General features: G+C 50.1%; 1 protein-coding gene across 2 annotated transcripts in view; it reads left to right on the forward strand.

Moving 5' to 3' along the window:
* LOC116945900 (T-box transcription factor TBX20-like) overlaps window positions 1-18,942 on the forward strand; it is a 44,837-nt gene that overhangs the window by 15,026 nt on the left and 10,869 nt on the right. For both annotated transcript variants that reach the window (XM_032960561.2, XM_032960562.2), the window contains exons 3-7: window positions 8,660-8,954; window positions 9,630-9,794; window positions 10,361-10,469; window positions 13,967-14,125; window positions 14,627-14,703. In XM_032960561.2, coding sequence (XP_032816452.2) covers window positions 8,660-8,954; window positions 9,630-9,794; window positions 10,361-10,469; window positions 13,967-14,125; window positions 14,627-14,703 — 805 coding nt within the window. The remainder of the gene's footprint in view (window positions 1-8,659; window positions 8,955-9,629; window positions 9,795-10,360; window positions 10,470-13,966; window positions 14,126-14,626; window positions 14,704-18,942) is intronic.

Here is an 18,942-nt window from a genome sequence, read left to right on the forward strand (position 1 = left end):
CCACTCCTTTGTTGCCTTGGTCGTGTGTTTTGGGTCATTGTCATGCTGGAATACCCATCCATGACCCATTTTCAATGCCCTGGCTGAGGGAAGGAGGTTCTCACCCAAGATTTGACGGTACATGGCCCCGTCCATCATCCCTTTGATGCGGTGAAGTTGTCCTGTCCCCTTAGCAGAAAAACACCCCCAAAGCATAATGTTTCCACCTCCATGTTTGACGGTGGGGATGGTGTTCTTGGGGTCATAGGCCGCATTCCTCCTCTTCCAAACACGGCGAGTTGAGTTGATGCCAAAGAGCTCCATTTTGGTCTCATCTGACCACAACACTTTCACCCAGTTGTCCTCTGAATCATTCAGATGTTCATTGGCAAACTTCAGACGGGCATGTATATGTGCTTTCTTGAGCAGGGGGACCTTGCGGGCGCTGCAGGATTTCAGTCCTTCACGGCGTAGTGTGTCACCAATTGTTTTCTTGGTGACTATGGTCCCAGCTGCCTTCAGATCATTGACAAGATCCTCCCGTGTAGTTCTGGGCTGATTCCTCACCGTTCTCATGATCATTGCAACTCCACGAGGTGAGATCTTGCATGGAGCCCCAGGCCGAGGGAGATTGACAGTTCTTTTGTGTTTCTTCCATTTGCGAATAATCGCACCAACTGTTGTCACCTTCTCACCAAGCTGCTTGGCAATGGTCTTGTAGCCCATTCCAGCCTTGTGTAGGTCTACAATCTTGTACCTGACATCCTTGGAGAGCTCTTTGGTCTTGGCCACGGTGGAGAGTTTGGAATCTGATTGATTGATTGCTTCTCTGGACAGGTGTCTCTTATACAGGTAACAAGCTGAGATTAGGAGCACTCCCTTTAAGAGTGTGCTCCTAATCTCAGCTCGTTACCTGTATAAAAGACACCTGGGAGCCAGAAATCTTTCTGATTGAGAGGCGGTCAAATACTTATTTCCCTAATTAAAATGCAAATCAATTTATAACATTTTTGACATGCCTTTTTTCTGGATTTTGTTGTTATTCTGTCTCTCACTGTTCAAATAAACCTACCATTACAATTATAGACTGATCATGTCTTCGTCAGTGGGCAAACGTACAAAATCAGCAGGCGATCAAATACTTTTTTCCCTCACTGTAGACATTACACTAATATACTATAATCTGTGCAAATATGATATGCGCACCGCACCGTCAATTGAAATCCAGAGCTAGACGGCCATACGTGTACAGTACTAATATATATAACTAGCCTTTTGCCCATCCAAGGATGGGTGTATTGCAATAAATCTGAAACTTGCAAGCGAAAAGCAGACCGCGATGTGATATATTCATTGCATCAATTCGTGTGCAATTTGTAAGGGCGCGGTGACACAGACTTATTTCATTTAAAGGTTATAATCCCTTGTTCATCATGTCGTCCTTTTTACTTCGATGTCTCAACAGCGTTACGGAGATCACGTGACGTGAGGGTTCTGCCTTTGTAGTGAGGATTGTCAGTTGACGCCGAGGAGGGGGGAGGAGGCACCTCGGCCCCCCATGTGGAGTGACGTCAGCTGTTAATTATTATGAATGGGGGGGGGGTGTCCATTTGGAGGACGTCACCTTATAATGATTATTAATGAGGGGGCTGTTCGATGTGGAGTAACGTCACTTGCTCATGATTATTAATGAGGGGGGGGGGGGGGGGTCCATGTGGAGGACGTAACCTGTTCATGATTATTAATGAGGGGGGCTGGTCGATGTGGAGTGACGTCACGAGCGTTAAGGACAGACATTGCTAGGTGATTATAGTTGGTATAAACAGCCCTTTGTCAATCCACAGCTGGATGTAAGGGTCCACAACGCGGTGTCGGTCATACTTCACCACGCTGGTCAGTGGGGGTTGGTGAAAGGGAGGGGGGGGGGAGTATTGTCAGAACCACTTCAGATATCACGAGCCACTGATGCTCGCCGTGGCTGGGAATCGAACTCGGGGAGGCGGGGTGCATAGCGCAGTGCATGAACTGTGTCACCGCAGCACCGCTACGGTTCCTTGAGTCCATCCTACAGCAGAACGACACGAGTCATTATGAGATGATGGTTTAACACGTCGTAGGCTTTCGTGACCAATATCATCCATGATATAGTTTTTTTTTTGCATTAGATCGCGTACATGTTAATCTGGCTGTCGCTTGATGAAGCTAGTTGTAATTACTCGCGAAACGTCGTACTCGGATTGTAAATGTTGTGGATTTGCTCTCCAACACGCCGGTGTTGCTGTACTAGTGACGACTTGGCCACGTTCTGTTTACGTGACAACCCTTACTAGTTGGCTGTGTCGGGCGGTGGTGGGTTTAATGACACATTACGCGATCTAACCCAACAAAAACCTATATTACGGATGAGATGTTGATGATGATCGCACTGCTCTTGTTAGTTTTTACGTTGCTGTTGCTGAGGATTTTGCTACCATAGATTCTATTGATAATGATGACGACACTGATTCTGCTATTGCTGCTGCTGCTGCCGCCACATCCGTTGGTGATGCTACTGATGATACTGCTGCTGCTGCTGTTGGTGATAAACCATCGCAGGAGTAACGGCCGTGCTACCCACGCTGATATCTAACGCGTTAGTGTCAATGTGCATCTGGAAATCGATGGGGACATTTTTGATAAAACTCTGAGGCCATTGTAGCCGAGGCCCTATCACCTAAGACGTGCTCTAAGTGTATTATTGGGTACATTGCCAGCTTTGCTCGGCATGCAATGGGAATATTAATGCACTCCGTCCGTTGAGCGGCATCATTATAGCAATGTCAAACAATGTAGACGTAGAAGTGAACACGTAACACCGCCTTCGTCAGTCCACTGCTGGACGACGGCTGGATGGTTCGTGGGGGGAGTTGTTTGACCATACTTCACCGTGCCGGTCAGTGTGGGTTCGGCAAGAATGGGGGGTCGAGAATCGGTTCAGTTATCTCTCGCCGCGGGTGTTAGCCGTGGTCATGAATCGAACTCGCCGTCCCGAATTCAAAGCGCCCGTTCGCTATTCACTGCGCCACCGCGCCATTTCCAAATTGATTTCCGGACATTTTAAGGGGTCATATTTTGTTTGGGTCGGGGTTGTTGGAAACGTTGGAGAATTATTTTTTTTCGAATGAGCCCAGTTATGAGAATATGCTCGACTGTAGTTGTCTCTTATTTTTTTTCTTCTTCGACATTTTGATGCTGGCAAAAAGGGTCCCGTAAATATAACTGCTCAACCCGAGCTATGAATACTTTGATGCTTGCATTGCCTTTGTACTGTTCGCTTTTTGGCGTTCTCTCGTCTAACACTAGGCCATAAAGAAGGCTGACTCTGGTGTAGGCCAATCAGTTTCAAAGATAAGTCATCATATATAATTATCAGAGCCCGTTTGTTTTCATGTTTTGCCACAGGAACGTGTGGTTAATGCAGACTTGATGCCTTGAAATAGGTATCGATTTGGTGTTTGAACATCTTAACACCTGTTGTCTTATTTGGCAGAAAGGGTAAAGCCTATTCTTATAATCTTGATTTGAGGCTTTCGACACTGCAGGAATCCATACTCTTTGGTTCTTTCGGTAAAGTCACGTAGTTAGAAATAAAATAAAATTAAACAAATCACGACGCTTCGATAGCAACACAACCACTTGTGTTGCCATCGAAACGTCGTGATTTGTTTTATTTGATTTTATTTCTAACTACGTGACTTTACCGAAAGAACCAAAGAGTACCTATTCTTATATTTTTCAAAAGTTGCGTCTGATTTGAGCATGACAGCCCCCATGAAGAACACCGTTAGAATGAACATCTCTCGCTTGGCGACGATCAGCTGTTGCGTAATCCATGCACACTCAACAAGACACGGGTACGACGTAGCCCATTTATTGCTTCATACAGCCAAGCTGCATAGTTATGTAAATGCGCCCCAATACGCAGTCTGTTCCAATGTCAGTGCTCAATTGAGAAATTATGGGTGACCTTCTCTGTCGAGGGCCTTGAGCCAGTGTTGTACATTTTACATTTCTATGGCAGGGCCCGGTCCATCTACAGAAGGGCCATCGTTGACTTTCCACGAGAGTGTAACGTTCAGCCGAGTCACCTGAGAGTTGAACTTGAAACCTTCAGATTGGCAGTCGGATACTCTTGCGTTGAAGACAATGCGACTCCTGTCGCTCTCAAAGGAGAATCTGCCAGCCTTGGGCATCAGCACTGAAGCATAATAACCCTAAAAGTGCCTTGGTCTGCCTCACTGAGGCTCGGGCATTAACAATCAATGCTTCAGAATCTCAAGGGTGCCTTGGGCAATCATGGTCAAACACTCGTAAAATTAAAAAAAATCACGACCAAATTCACGCCACTGCAGGCCCTTATGAACAAGTCTTGAAACTCGGCCATGACCTGGGTAAGTGAATGGTACTGCTATCATACCTGGCTCTTTGTACAAGTGCATTGCCCATTAATGTATAGAATGTAAACGTGAAACTAAAAGTTAAAATTCATCGGTATTCGTAATAATGCCTATAAATGCGTTTTGCGTGTTGTTGTTGTGGGGCACTGTGGTGTTCACTTTCATGGCAGACGCAACCTATTCGCGTAATATAATTACACATCTGTTTTTAATATACGTTTTACAATATATGTTTAATCATTTTAGTTTTCTCTTACCTTGTCTTTAAAATGTAAAATGTATCACACGCCCGCAACGGCACCTAAAGATAGCGTTTGAATGTTGTCCCCTCTATGTGAAAGCGCAGCGTGTACCCAACTTTGCCCAATCTCTCAAGCTAAGCAGGTCTGAGCCTGAATATCGCTATGATGGGTGATGACCAGGCATGCCACGTTGTCACAGGCAGCTGCGCGATTTACAAACGGGGTGGTCAGCAGAGAGGCAGTGCCTCAAAACAAATCACTGTTGTGCTGTACATGCACGCTCCTCATTCTTCACGAATACAAAGGTCCCCCGTATAGCCTTAACATGCTGTTGGGGCAAGTATTTTTAGAGAGGACCTATGAAGGCCGGCGCGGCAAACGAGAGGGTGGGTGGCCAGCACCACACCCGGCCGCCTTTGTCTCCGTAGTGGCGATGTTTACGCACCACACCAGCTACTCATTTGAGGCTGAGTCGACCTAAGGGATGCCCACGACCGGCTCAGATAATCATCGGCGGGAATCGACCTCGGGCTGCCGCCGGGTCCCCTCGTCCACGGACAACATACTCGCCGGCGCGGTGAAGAAATCTGGGCCAAGTGAAGCCGTTGGGGGCGATGGGGAAGGCTACCATCCAGCAGTGGATTGACAAACGGGCCGTGCGTGTAACCGCGTCTGGCGACCACGTGTGTGCTGTGGGATTAGTGAGTTACTGACAGTGGGTGGTGTAACACGGTCTGTGTGTTTGTGTGACCTTTACCGCTCCACACCGTGTCACGGCGGCAGCCAGATCATGTTACATTCCTGGCGAAGACACGGCAATATACAATTTCGAATGTCTTGACGACACATGGCCTCGCGTTAATTAACGTTAAAAAAGAAATCTTCACAACTCATTATTAAACGTCTCCGCACCGATTAAGAACCCACTTGCTCTACACCCACCGTTCACCACCTAGCTGCCCTGTATGGCTGTCCACAACGCAATGTGATCTATACGTGATCCACCAACCTTGCCTGCGATACCCTAGTCACCTGTCCAGGCACTATGCAGGTTCAATTTTGGCAAGCGTCAGAGGGACAGACACCTTTAGGGGGTCCCCTAGACTAAAAGACTGCACTACAGAGAAATAGTTACATCATGGGTGTGCGGTGCAAGGCGCGTAATGATGTTTGAGTATTGTCACGCGTACAGCCCTTTTGTAAATCCACAACTGGATGAGGGCCTCCTCCGTACCGTGCAGATCCTGGGAGTTATTCTTGCCACACTTAACCGCGCTGGTTGGTGCAGGTCGGTGATGGTGGGGAGAGTACACGTTGGCGTACCATGTCCACAACACATTTGTGCGCGGTGGCCACCCATCCAAGCGCAATCCAGACTCCGCGCCGCTTAGCTTCCGACATCTGGTGAGGTCGGGCACGTTCCGTTGATTTGCTCCCAAGGCGCCCTCCGTTATCGATAATCCTTTATTCCGCCTTTGCAGCCTCCCCCGTGCCATGTAGATATTAAATGATCCAGCGAACACTCATTTAGTCTCGAGACTAATTTTCAGGAGAGTCCTGCTTTTCACGTTTGGCCGTTTCCCAGCTTGGATACAGAATCAGAATATTTATTTATATTGGAGGAATCCAATGAGCTATAAAGCTCTTTTTCACAGATGTCCAGGATATGCTTTTTTGAGTGCGGGAGGAAAACCGTAGCACTCGAAGAAGATCCCCGCGCATGCCGAGATGATGGCCCTCAAAGGCACCTGCAGATTGCTCAAGTACCTACTTGCTATACTGTCGCCCACTGGCCCACCGCGTCGTGGAAACTGTACAGGCTTCCACAACGCACCGTGATCTGTGTGTGGTCTTCCAACCCCAACTCCGACACGCTGGCTTAGAGACAACGGAACACGTTCGTGGTTTTCGCAGGCTCCCGAGTCGAGGCCGTTCGCGTTTTGTCACCTCCGTTTGACACCGCGGTTCAATCGCCCGCAGGATTGGCCAGGGCGAAGGTCGGTGTCGTGGAGTGGCCACTAACGGCGTTCGCGTTCACGCTCGAGCGAGCAAGCGACCTTCGCCAGTCGACACCGAGACGTGCAATGCCGCGTGGACTTACTTGAAGCGGTGCAAATGCATCGGGGCCCCATGGGCGGAAGGAAAGGGACCCCGGGCGCTGGGCTATGACGAGGGGAGATGTCGTTCCACGTAGCAGGGCTCACGCAAGCCACGCTACGCTGCCCCGTGTGCAAGTGGTGGTGCCATCTGTGTTGTACTTCACCGATTGGGTCCCATCGGGATTCCTCGAGGGCTTCTGCCTCTGATACCACCTCGAAACCCAGCGGCATTCGTATAATAGGCCACGGCCTTACTGATTAGACTCGGCGGGGTCGAAACCGCTCCGGGGTGTGTTTCTTAATAAACAAATGATGCTTTAAAGCACGCTTTTTGGAAGGGCTGCGGGTTTGTGGACTGCAGTGTTAATCATACGGTGTTTCTTAATAAACAAATGATGCTTTAAAGCACGCTTTTTGGAAGGGCTGCGGGTTTGTGGACTGCAGTGTTAATCATACGGAGTGAGACGGATGTTTAGCTGTTCATGTTATTTAATTATTTGTTGCCGCTAATCGTGCCAACCAAATCTCACTCAGCTCAGGTTCATGAAGAATCAACCAAAACAGATAGAGCTCTCTTTTTCGCAGAAACGTTCCCATAATCATGGTTATCCGATGCGCGCGTGTTTGCAGATCCGTGAGAAAAATTGACTTTCAGGTGACATTCAGGCTGTCAACATAGCGTGTAGGTTACATCACTACCGTAGTATTGTATTAAGAGGTGTGGACATATAACCCATGTGACGTCCTACACGCATTCGTGAAATTGGCCATATATCCCAATGTGGGGTCCACCTGAATATATGAATTCTTCAACATAAATCCTTTAAGCCTGCATGAAAAGATAGCATATATCAATCTGTGTTTATGGCAGTAAACAAACATCGGAATCCTCAGTGTTTTTCATTCCACAAGCTACCAACGGGAAGACATGCAATTTCATTCGTGACTTAGGTGGTGGAAATTTCACTCCCATGATTGGCACAGTCCCATCGGGCTCCACAACAGGAATAACGCTTGCACCAAAAAGGTAATTGTAACAATAGTAAAACACCAACACCACATTTACGGTCCTAAAAACCCAACAATGCGATGAAATACCACATCACCAATAAACCAACACCACCAGACCAGTTCTAACGGTACATGGCCGCCCTTTTGCCATGTTTGTTTGACCATACTTCACCACGCTGGGCAGTGCGGATAGATGGCGGGGCCGGGGCCAGGAATCGGGGCCAGGAATCGTGGCCACTGATGCCGGCAATTGAACTTAGGCCACTCGGTTGATCGTGCAGTGCGCTAACCACTGTGCCACCGCTCAACCCATGCAAAGTCAAACGGCATCATTATGAAGTGACATGCTCACAACATGAATAATCTCTCCGTGAGAAAAGCCAAAAGGTTTACGAGACTATACGACGCAGTGGCATAGCGGGGTTGGCATAGGCCCTGGTGCAGCAAATAAAACTGGGAGGAGGAGGGGTACCCTTCCTCTCCAGTGTTCCCCTTTCTTTGTAGCCCGGCACCCGGAGTCGTCCCTAGGGTATACGGTGAATCGGGGCGACTGCCCTGGGCCCCCTGCTTTGGGCCACCCACCCCCCCCCCCCCCGTGCTTCAGAATCAGAATATTTATCAAGGACTGGAGGAATCCTTCGATTCGACGTCATTGTGTCGGTAGTAATTCTTCCGGTCTAGTTTGAAGGTGTGCTGGGGGTGGAGGGGCCCACTCCCCTGGCCCCGCATCTCCCTACCGGCGCTTGAGTCCCCTCTGGCCCGCGGTCCCCGGTGCAGTTCCACTGCCTGCATGCTCGGTGGAGCTCCGCACACCACCACCTGGGGCTGAGCGACAACGCGACCGACCCTGACCTCCCACACCCCCCTCCCCTCCCACGGCAACTCTCTGCAGAGAAGTTCGTGGAGGCTTCGCCGCGGCGGGACGAGGAGGACGAGGAGGGCGACGACGGCGTCACGTCGTCCGTGGCTGACCCGGCGGGGGTAGCGGACGTCCCGACGAGGAGCAGGGGCGGCCCAGCGGCGGTGGCGGCGACGGCGGTGCCGGGGATGGAGGCTCTGATCCGCCCGGGGGGGTCGCCGGCTCCCAGCGCGGAGCTGGCGAGCGTCACCTGCGCCCTGGAGACCAAGGAGCTGTGGGAGAAGTTCCACGAACTCGGCACCGAAATGATCATCACCAAATCCGGCCGGTACGAGCAGCGCCTCGGCCGTGTCGGTACAGGTCCTACCCCCCACCCCCCATTACCACTCCCTCCACCCCCGACACACCACACCAAGTATTCCCCCCTGCTGTGAGTGCTGCGACTAGTGGCCTGCCACCGACTGAAGGCTACCAGCGACCCGGGAAAAGTTCGTTGAGAAATTCGACCACGTGGGTTTTCGAGCTCACGCTGTTACAGCTGTCGGACGGGTTGACGGGTTTTAGGTGTTTCATCCAATGCTGGAAACGGGAATAAATTACTGGGGGAACTCACTTCGAGATGACGATCCCCCCTGCCTCCCACATCTGCTAGATCTGAACTATCTAATAGAGCTATGCCCGTACGTTTGTGTGTGTGCTGTAATGTGGATCGGTAGTGTAGTGGTTAGCACACTGCGCTACGTTCGATTCCTGCTCACGGTCGAAACCAGTCACGATTATCTGAGCAGGTCCTGGGCCTCCCCTAGGTCGACTCAGCCTCAAATGAGTACCTGGTGCAGTGTGTAAACGCCGCCGCTCGGGAGACAAAGGCGTCACGGGCGTGGTGTCGGCCACCCACCCCCTCGCGTGCCACAGTGCCGGCCTTCATAGGTGCTCGCTGACGGCACTTGCCCTACCAACGGTCTGTTGACACTACACTGGGGGACCTTTGTTTTTTGCGCAGGCGCATGTTCCCCACGATCCGCGTGTCGTTCGGAGGAGTGGAGCCCGACGCGAAGTACATCGTGCTCATGGACATCGTGCCCGTGGACAACAAGCGCTACCGCTACGCGTACCACCGCTCCTCCTGGCTCGTGGCGGGCAAGGCCGACCCTCCGCTACCCGCAAGGTGCAACACGCGCCCGCTCGACACTCCCGCAGCACTTCCCTCCCCACTGTGCCGCCCGTGCAGGGGCACACCCATTCCAGCCGCTTCATTGCACTGCCTCGAGATGAACCAGCAACGTTCAGGTGAACAGAGGCCCTCGTGAGAAGAGTTGCAAAAAGGCTAAGACGTGTGGAGCATTAACCAACACGTGGACTCCGGTCATCCTCGCAGCGGCTTTTGGCGAGCAGTCGAACAAAGACGGTCATCGCATCGCGTGGCGCTTTCAGATGCGCTTCTGCGACCGTCTGGAACGCTCTTCCGATATTTGGAAGCCACTGGAGCTATGCACTTTTAAATCACCTAGATTGCAAACTCATTTCTTTAGAACTGCTTTTTGTGTTTAGCTTGTTGTGGGGATAAAGAGGACGAGAGACAGAACATCACAAACTACCGCTCAACGACTTGGCCATTCATACACCTTAATAGGCGCTCGCTAACACCACCACCGGCCCCCCAAAGGGTCTTACGTAGGCTGCACGGTGTGGGACCTCGTCTGTGTGTGCGCGGTGCATGGTGCGTGCGTGCAGGCTCTACGTGCACCCGGACTCGCCGTTCGCCGGCGAGCAGCTGCACAAGCAGATGGTCTCGTTCGAGAAGCTCAAGCTCACCAACAACGAGCTGGACCAGCACGGCCACGTGAGTGGCGCCCGCTCCCCGCCGGGCGGCGGACGTCCCAGGGCGTGCCGCTGCCCTCGCCACGCGGTAGAACTCTCCGGCTCATCGGCAACCGTGTTTGGCCAGGGTTTTCATTTCAGCCGGGAGCTCTCCGGGGCTGAGATCTGGAAAAATATAATGTTTTTCCATACCTTGAGTTTAATAGCATTGGGAGGTGGCGGCTGAGGGGTGGGGGGGGGGGGGTGCATGAAAGGCATTGGTGGTGGCAAGGGATGCGATGGAGGGGAGTGGTGAGTGTACATTTGTATGTTGAACTTCTTCCACACCGTACGTAGCCAACCATGTTAATCGGAGGTGCGGGGGAAGGACAACAAACTAAAAACAAAAAGAAATTCCAAAGAAATTAATTTTCAATCTAGATTTCAAATGTAGTCGGCAAGGGGCTAGGGATGATACATGTCAGAGCACCGAGCTGGTATCAATTTGAAATTGTGGATTTCAATCTGGGCAGCCACCAGTTAATAAACCGGGTTCTCACGCACAAGAAGCTGATGGTCTCAGAACAAAAGACCTGTTTTTATGATATTTTGTTTTCACTTAATTTGCCATTCTGCCAGCTCTAGAACGCCGCTCTAGCAGGGCACGTGAGAGGGTGCAGCGCCAGCGGTGAGCACGGTTGGCTACGTACGGTGCGAAATAAGTTCAGCATGTATAAAAACTATGAAACATTTTATTTTATTTTACCAGGTAAGGCCCACTGAGCTGTATAGCTCTTTTTTCAGATACGACCTGGCCACCAATAGTAGCTGACTCAACAAAGTGGCTAATCGCGTGGAAATTTATAACAGGCAAATTTATAGCAGCCAAATTTATAGCAGCCAAATACTGTGTTTGCATGTTTATAAATATGGAGGGAAAAACCGGAAGACCTGGAGAAAAATCCCTGCGACCATTGAGAGAGAGAGAACATGCAAACTCCAAATATACAGACGTCAAGATCGGGATCTAACCCACGATCCTGCATACCAGGCGGGGAGTTAACATCTCTCCACCACGGCGCCCCTTACATAGATACACCCAGTTTGGATTGGAAGCAATGAGTTGATCTGTGAAGTCACTTTCCAGCGTCCGGCTGTTTGATACACACTATATTTTGTTAGTGTCCCAAATGCAAAAATATTCATTGTCGTGACGTGATTATGAAAGTCACAACTGGAATATACTTCAATTATATTCTTGGTTCTTTTGGTAAAGTCACGTAGAAGGGAAACAATAAAATAATAAAAATATAAAACAATAAAATTATCACGACGTTTCGACTGCTGTGGTTTTCACACCTGATGATGATTGCCTGTGTTGCAGTCGAAACGTTGTGAGAATTTTGTTTTATATTTGTATTATTTTATTGTTTCCCTTCTACGTAACTTTACCGAAAGAACCAAGAATATGAATCCCTGCAGTCACGAAAGCTTTAAATCAAAATATACTTCAATTAATGAAGACCAAACAAATCTTCAGTGCATCTCCTTTGCTGAAACGAGCATTGGCCGGTACTCATCCCGGCTGACGGGAGGAAAAATCAAACTCCGCACAGTTAGCTCGGTAACCTACGTGCTGTATCACATCACCGTTGGTGGATTCTAACCGATGATGAAAGTGTCCTTGTCAAAGTCCATAGACTGTATAGCTCCACAATAACACGTTGCTCACTTTAAACGTAACCAATAATGGTACGACGGTAATTTGTATTCGAACTCCTGTGAGCAATGCGAGTGCTAAGTTAATCTGACGACGCACACTTAATAAACAACATTAGCACGGGCGGTTTACAAATTCGGACGTGGGTCCTTAATCAGGCTCACTTACCACTGACATTCATCCACGAGCACTCGGGCAAAATATCTCCCGCCGAGCGCCGCCAGAATTAAAACGCGGCAATAAATTACGCCGCCGTCCGCGATTACAGAAATGTAAAACCTGCCCGCGTAGACTTGACGGACGGTAACAAATGAACAGCATTTCAATCACGGCGCTTGACGGTTGCGTGGATTTTAACCCTCACCCATCCACTGACCCCCCCCCCTCCCCGCTGTCTCAGGCTGTAATGAGATCACGATTGTGAGCGTGCGCGCGTCTCTGCAGGAATATTTACGTTTCCCATTAGGCGCCGCCTTGCGCGCCTGGATAGCGGCCGGGGGGGAGGGCATCCTTTAGCGGGATTATTCCTGAGCTGGCTCAAGAGCGGGCGCGTCCAGTCCCGTATCATCCGATAACGCGCCGGGGAAATGGGATCAAAGAAATGGCATCTGCTCGCCTGAGGACACTGCGGATCCCACAAGGCCGAGGCAGTGTGAGCCGATGTCACGAGCAATTTACTGACGCACGATAAATCTGGATACGTGGTACACGGCACGTTGTGTTGTGCTGTGTACAATATCCTGTGCAGAGAGCTCACCCTCCCAGCTCACCCTCCCAGCTCACCCCCCCCCCAGCTCACCCTCCCAGCTCACCCCCCCCAGCTCACCCCCCCAGCTCACCCCCCCCCCCGCCCCCACATTACGTAATGCCACGTATTGTCCGGTTGATGTGAAATGTTACAATGAGTTATTAAAGTGTTTCATTTTGCAACTTATGCCAACTTTTTTTATTGGCATAAGTGGCAGTTTGGCCAAAGAGGGAACTCCAAATAACAATGGTGCTCATATGTTTGGATTCGATTTTCGTTGCTGGTGCTGCGTTGGTTTCCACACATTTCGCACTGGAGATGACGACCTGAGTTCAATTCCAAGTGGCCATGATATTTGAACTGGTCCTGACTGCTCCCTTCACCTACCCACTCTGGTCTTCATGTTAAAGTATCTCGAAACAATCTCCGCAAACAGCAGAGCAGTGGATTGACAAAGAGCTCTAAGTTACTTATTATTTTTTGATCGTAAATATGTGTGTGGGCGGGAGTGTATATACGTACGTCTGTGAGTGTGTGTTTTATATGTGCATATATATATGTGTGTGCGTGTATGGGTGATTTTGCACATGTATTTGTGGTGAGTGCATTGTGCTGTGAACCAGACGTGTGTGACCAGCATATATTAGAATTGGGTAATGTTTCTCTAAACAGGCAGGACCTTTCACCCTGGAGTGATGCTGAGTGAGCACTGTGACTGAGACCACCCTTTAACCTTGTCACTGCTGCTCCTGCTGCTACTCTGATCCTGCCAGTGCTGGTGCCGATTCTGCTGGCTCAACTGATACTTCTGCTGCTGCTTCTGCAGCTACTGCTGCTACTGTTACTGCTTATCCAGCTACTGGTGCTTCTGCTGTTGCTGCCCCTGTTGCTGCTACTGATACTGCTTCTGCTGGTGCTGCTGCTTCTGCTGCTGCTACTGCTGCTGCTACTGCTGCTGCTTCTGTAGCTACTGCTACTGCTTCTGCTGCAGCTACTGCTGCTGCTTCTGCAGCTACTGGTGCTTCTGCTGCCTCCGCCATTTGTGTGACTCTCCTTCGTTGCTCGTCTTCAGATAATCCTCAACTCCATGCACAAGTACCAACCGCGCGTGCACATCATCAAGAAGATGGACCACACCTCGTCCCTCGTCAACCTCAAGTCGGAGGAGTTCCGCACATTCGTGTTTCCAGAAACTGTCTTCACGGCCGTCACCGCCTACCAGAATCAGCTGGTGTGTGGGCGTGTGTGGGCGTGTGTGGGGAGCAGTTGGTGCGCTACGAACCTGGCCACCCGAGTTCGATTCCCGCTCACGGCCAACACCGGTGACGATTATCTGAACCGGTCCTGGGCCATCCCTTAGGTCGACTCAACCTCAAATGATTACCTGGTGCGGTGTGTAAACATCGCCACTGGGGAGACAAAGGCGACCCGGACGTGGTGCTGGCCACCCACCCCCCTCGTGTGCGGTGCCGGCCTTCAGAGATGCTCGCTAACAGCACTTGCCCCAAGAGTGTGTTAAGGCTACAGGGGGGAAGTTTGTCTTTGTGTACGCATGTGCATGCGTTTAAGAAAAGACCTACAAATGTTTCAAAGGACACTGCAAGTGGTGTGATAATAACCAGCATCCAATTCGTATCACGTCACACATCGTTAGTGAGTGACGTCCACCTGATAGGTTGCCTCTCCTAGGTTTGACTCAGCCTTGACCTAGTACTGCGGCGTGTCCCCACAGATAACGAAACTCAAAATCGACAGCAACCCATTCGCCAAGGGATTTCGTGACTCATCTCGTCTCAGCGACCTGGAAAGGTGAGTCTTTGGGCCGGTAACACCACTTGACCCCGCCCGGCCATTCGAGTTTTGATTCGATATATGTATACATTTTTTCATTTAACGTTGTGGTGCAGTACAGCGCCTCTTGTAATAATAATTATAGTGACGACTTGTATAGCGCTGTAACGTGGCAAGCTATTACAGTGGCACTTGCAGGGCTGATGAGAACTCATAACATACAACATATACGAATATAAAATAACTGCTCGTGCACGCACGGTCCGATGCATGCATGGGTGAGCTGTAAGGAGACATTCCAATCGACAGATCAACGCATTGCGTTACACCCCTGGTAAGCATAGGGAGATTCAGTGCTATTTGTTGTTGATGGTGTTGGAATTTCCACAATCGCAATTATTACGAAATGAATATATCTGCAGAGTGGTGGAGTGGTGGTTCAGCGCTTAGCGCAATGCACCCTGAACCCCGTGACCTGAGTTGGGTTTTTGGCCAGCAGTAAATCAGTGGAGAGTGGTAGCTGAACTGCTCCTGGGTACCAACCCGCATTGACCAGCACGGTGAAGTATGGTCAAACAACTCCCACGTGGGGAGTTCTTCATCCAGCAGTGGAGACCAAGCCCTGTGCTCTACCACTCTAGAACCCAGAGGAGTTGACTCTTTCTTGAACATGGCCATTATGAGTTCTCTCAATAATGAGTGATGGACAGAGGCACCCAGCCCTAGGGCTCAAACCCATGACCCCGGCAATTCCCAGTCAAGGGTCATCTTAGCCAATGATACTTACGTAGTGTATAAAACGAGTACCACTTTGGGGAGTTTACAGCGGTTGTCCTATAAATGACTGACTCCTGCCAAAGCAAAGAAAGTCCACTGCTGACTCATTGCAACCAATGGAAATATGGTGAGTTGACAAATACTTTGACAATTGTGGGGTTTGTTTGTTGTTAAAATAGGTGGCCATGAGCCCACTATAAGAGAGACAGTTGCAGTGCTTAAATCTAGCCTCGTAGTGGTGCCAGCTCAATGTGTCAGACACGGCCATCCTGAGTCCGCAGATAGAGAATGCCAGAGAGGCACCAAGCCCAGGACTCAAACCCTTCGTCTTCACGATGCCGGGGCTCAGCGTTTCATACACGACCATCATGAGCCCCCTGAGAGCGAGAAAGACACAGGGACACTCCGTCTAGGATTCAAATGCACCATTTTTCCGATGCCGGCTTGGTGTTGCAGTGGCGAGATGTTAACCTCCTCGCCCGGTATACAGGAGGTCATGGGTCCGATCCCGACCCTGACGCCTGTGTGTTTGGAGTTTGCGTGTCTCTCTCCCCGTGGTCGCGTGGATTTTCCTCCGGGTCCTCTGGTTTTCCTCTCCAACATTTAGAATCAGCATCACGACTGCAGAGTATTTTGCCGCTGTACATTTCCACACGATAAAGCCCCGCTTTGCTGGGCTAGCATTTGTGATAGCCAGGTCGCTTATGAAAAATAGCTGTACAGCTCAGTTTTAGTTTTTTTAGTCTCAGACACGGCCATGATGAACCACCCCCCCCCCCTTCCCCCATCCCAAGCCAGCCACACGTGGCCACCTCCAGGCCGTGCGCGATCGCCAGCGTTGGAGCCGACACTCTGCGGCCCTCTCGGCGCGTAGAGCCGAGAGGGCGCGCAAACGCAGCGCCCGGCAAACCCCCCCAACCGCCCCCGCACACACCCAGAGTCTGGAGCTGCCCATTGTGGAGAGGTCACGGCGGCTCCAGCCAGACTCGCACCGGTTACTCTCGTAATGGTTTTACGCGTCCCTCCCCGCGTCCGCATGCGGCAGACGCGCGCGTCTCTCGGCGGCCCGGCGCGGCGCGGCTCGGCGCGGCACGCAGGAGTCACAATGGACTAGGGGCAAACAATGCGCCGCGATATTGACCGTTTGGACAAAAAAAAAAAATCCCCCCCAAAAAATGCACTTTTTTTTCCTCCATTATTCATGAGCCACCGTCAGCGAAATTCAATAGCTGCTCACGAGGCACCGCTCGTGTTTGATACAGAGATCCATACCGGGAACAAAGATCATATGCCCGGTGCTCTGAAACGTCCAATTAAAACACTTTTAGCAACATAAACAGGCACTCTGTCGCAGACATATATCCACTCCTTCAGATAGAATATGTACGTACGGACGGACGTATGAGGTATCATTCCAAACTGACATTGAGGAATTACATGTAATGCAACGCAACGATATGTTTACAAACTTGGAACGGTGGCATGGCGGTGAGTGCACTTGCGACCTGGGGTTGGATTCCCAGCCTAGGCTGACAGTGGCGAGTGATATCCGTGAGGGTCTGGGCCCCCTTCAGAAACACACACTGACTGACGTGGTGAAGTATAGTCGGACGACCAATGTGTTGGGAGGCCTTCATCCAGTTGTGGATTTCACAGAGAGCTGGAAACCATTATTTAGTTCAACAGAGTAAGTGCTATTCTGTTGGCTGGACATTATTTGATTGATGAAACGATTGAAATTATTTGTATGACGTTACCTTTTGATCTCATCCACAGCAGGAGTTATTGGATAATGACTCAAACTTACGCCATGGCCCGCAGCTAAAGTATGTGTACTGTATACTTGTAGGGATTAAAGTGAAAGGTGTCTCCCTGCTCGAACAAGTTGAGGGTAACGCTCATCTCTGTTGAGTCTCGAGTCAAAGGTGGGATGGAAGCTCCACGTTGCTATGGAAGGGCCATGTTTATATCAGTAGGAAAATATATAATCGTCATTATCATCAGCGGTGATCAATCCACCACTGGATGAAATCCTCGCCTAGCTGTGACCGTCTGTCACGGAGCATGAAATATTTACAGTTGAAAAGTGAATTGTTGGCAAATTTATAGCTGAGATAAGCGCGGTTGTAACATTCAGTTTTTGGTTGGGTTTAATTAATTACATTTATGGTCAATGAATTAAATTTCCGATGAGGGTAACCCCACATCGTCATCATCATAATCCCTCCAGGGTGTGTAAAATATGTACCACCTTGTGAGGCAGCTTCGCTTGGTGTAACAAAGCCAACGTTGGCTGCTGTTTTTTTTGTTTAAAGGATGGACTGGTCCCTGTCATAAGAATATGGAATTTCCATCGCTGTGGGTCAGGACCGACAATGGAGATGAGTGCCGCCAAACACTTTGTTACGCACAAAGTGCTTGCCACAAATAATCCACAATATCTTGCCGATCTCATCAAGGAGCGTGAACTCCGGTCATCCTCGCACCGGCTTTTGGCTAACCGTCGTACAAAGACGGTCATGGCATTGCATGGCGCTTTCAGATACGCTTCTGCGGCCGTCTGGAATGCTCTTCCGATATTAGGAAGCCACTGGAGCTATGCACTTTTAAATCATTGAAAACGCGTTTCTTTCCTACTGCTTTTTGTGTTTAGTTTGTTGTCCTTCCCCCGCACCTCCGATTGGCACGGTTGGCTCTGTACGGTGCGAGATAAGTTCAGCATACACACGCGCACACACGACACTTACCAAAGCACTTTGACCTTTACTTTAAAATGAAATTGAATTAAGTTTTTTGCTGCTGTTGAGCGATATTCCCGGGAAGGCAGAGAGCGCCTTGAAATGTCTTTCTGTTAACCTCGCCTCGCGTACGACATACGCGATCAATACGCACGCCTTGCGCGTCTCCAATTGGCACGGACGCACGCACGCGCGCGCGCGCGCTCGGGGAAAAAAAAAACCTCCCCCACTAAACCGAGAAAAAGAGGGAAACGATAACGGGAGCTCTTAAATGTTATTTTTGCTTACAGATTTGTCCGAGGCACTAATGGTTTTGGAGTAAGTCAATTTGATGGCCATTAGAATGCAAACGCGATTATTGTGGAGTCGGATGTCGGGCCGCGATTGCATTAGGGGAGCAGGGCTTGTTTTTAGTTCCAGGAAGCAATTCAGAGCCGCGGTCTCTGGGGGCACATTTACAGACGCAATGCTATTAGTCGCGCTTTCTGCCACACACAAAGACCAGTGTTTACCCCCTAATTTAGCCGGTGGGAAGATAAATGATAATTTGATGACTGCGCTATGACGCCGCATCTGCATCTGTCCTTAAGGAAGATGCGCTTTTATTTTTTGTCTCTCGCCTGTGGGCCAACCAACTAGAGTTGGGTAGAAGAGGGGGGGAGGGGGGAATGTCATGAGCGCCGGCGAACGTATCCAGTCCTGACGGGGGGGTGCGTCTGTTAGTGAGGGGCAGGGATTGGGG

Source organism: Petromyzon marinus, chromosome 25, assembly GCF_048934315.1.
Source record: "Petromyzon marinus isolate PM22_M1 ecotype Great Lakes invasive population chromosome 25, UKy_Petmar_22M1.pri1.0, whole genome shotgun sequence".
Lineage (NCBI taxonomy): Eukaryota > Metazoa > Chordata > Hyperoartia > Petromyzontiformes > Petromyzontidae > Petromyzon > Petromyzon marinus.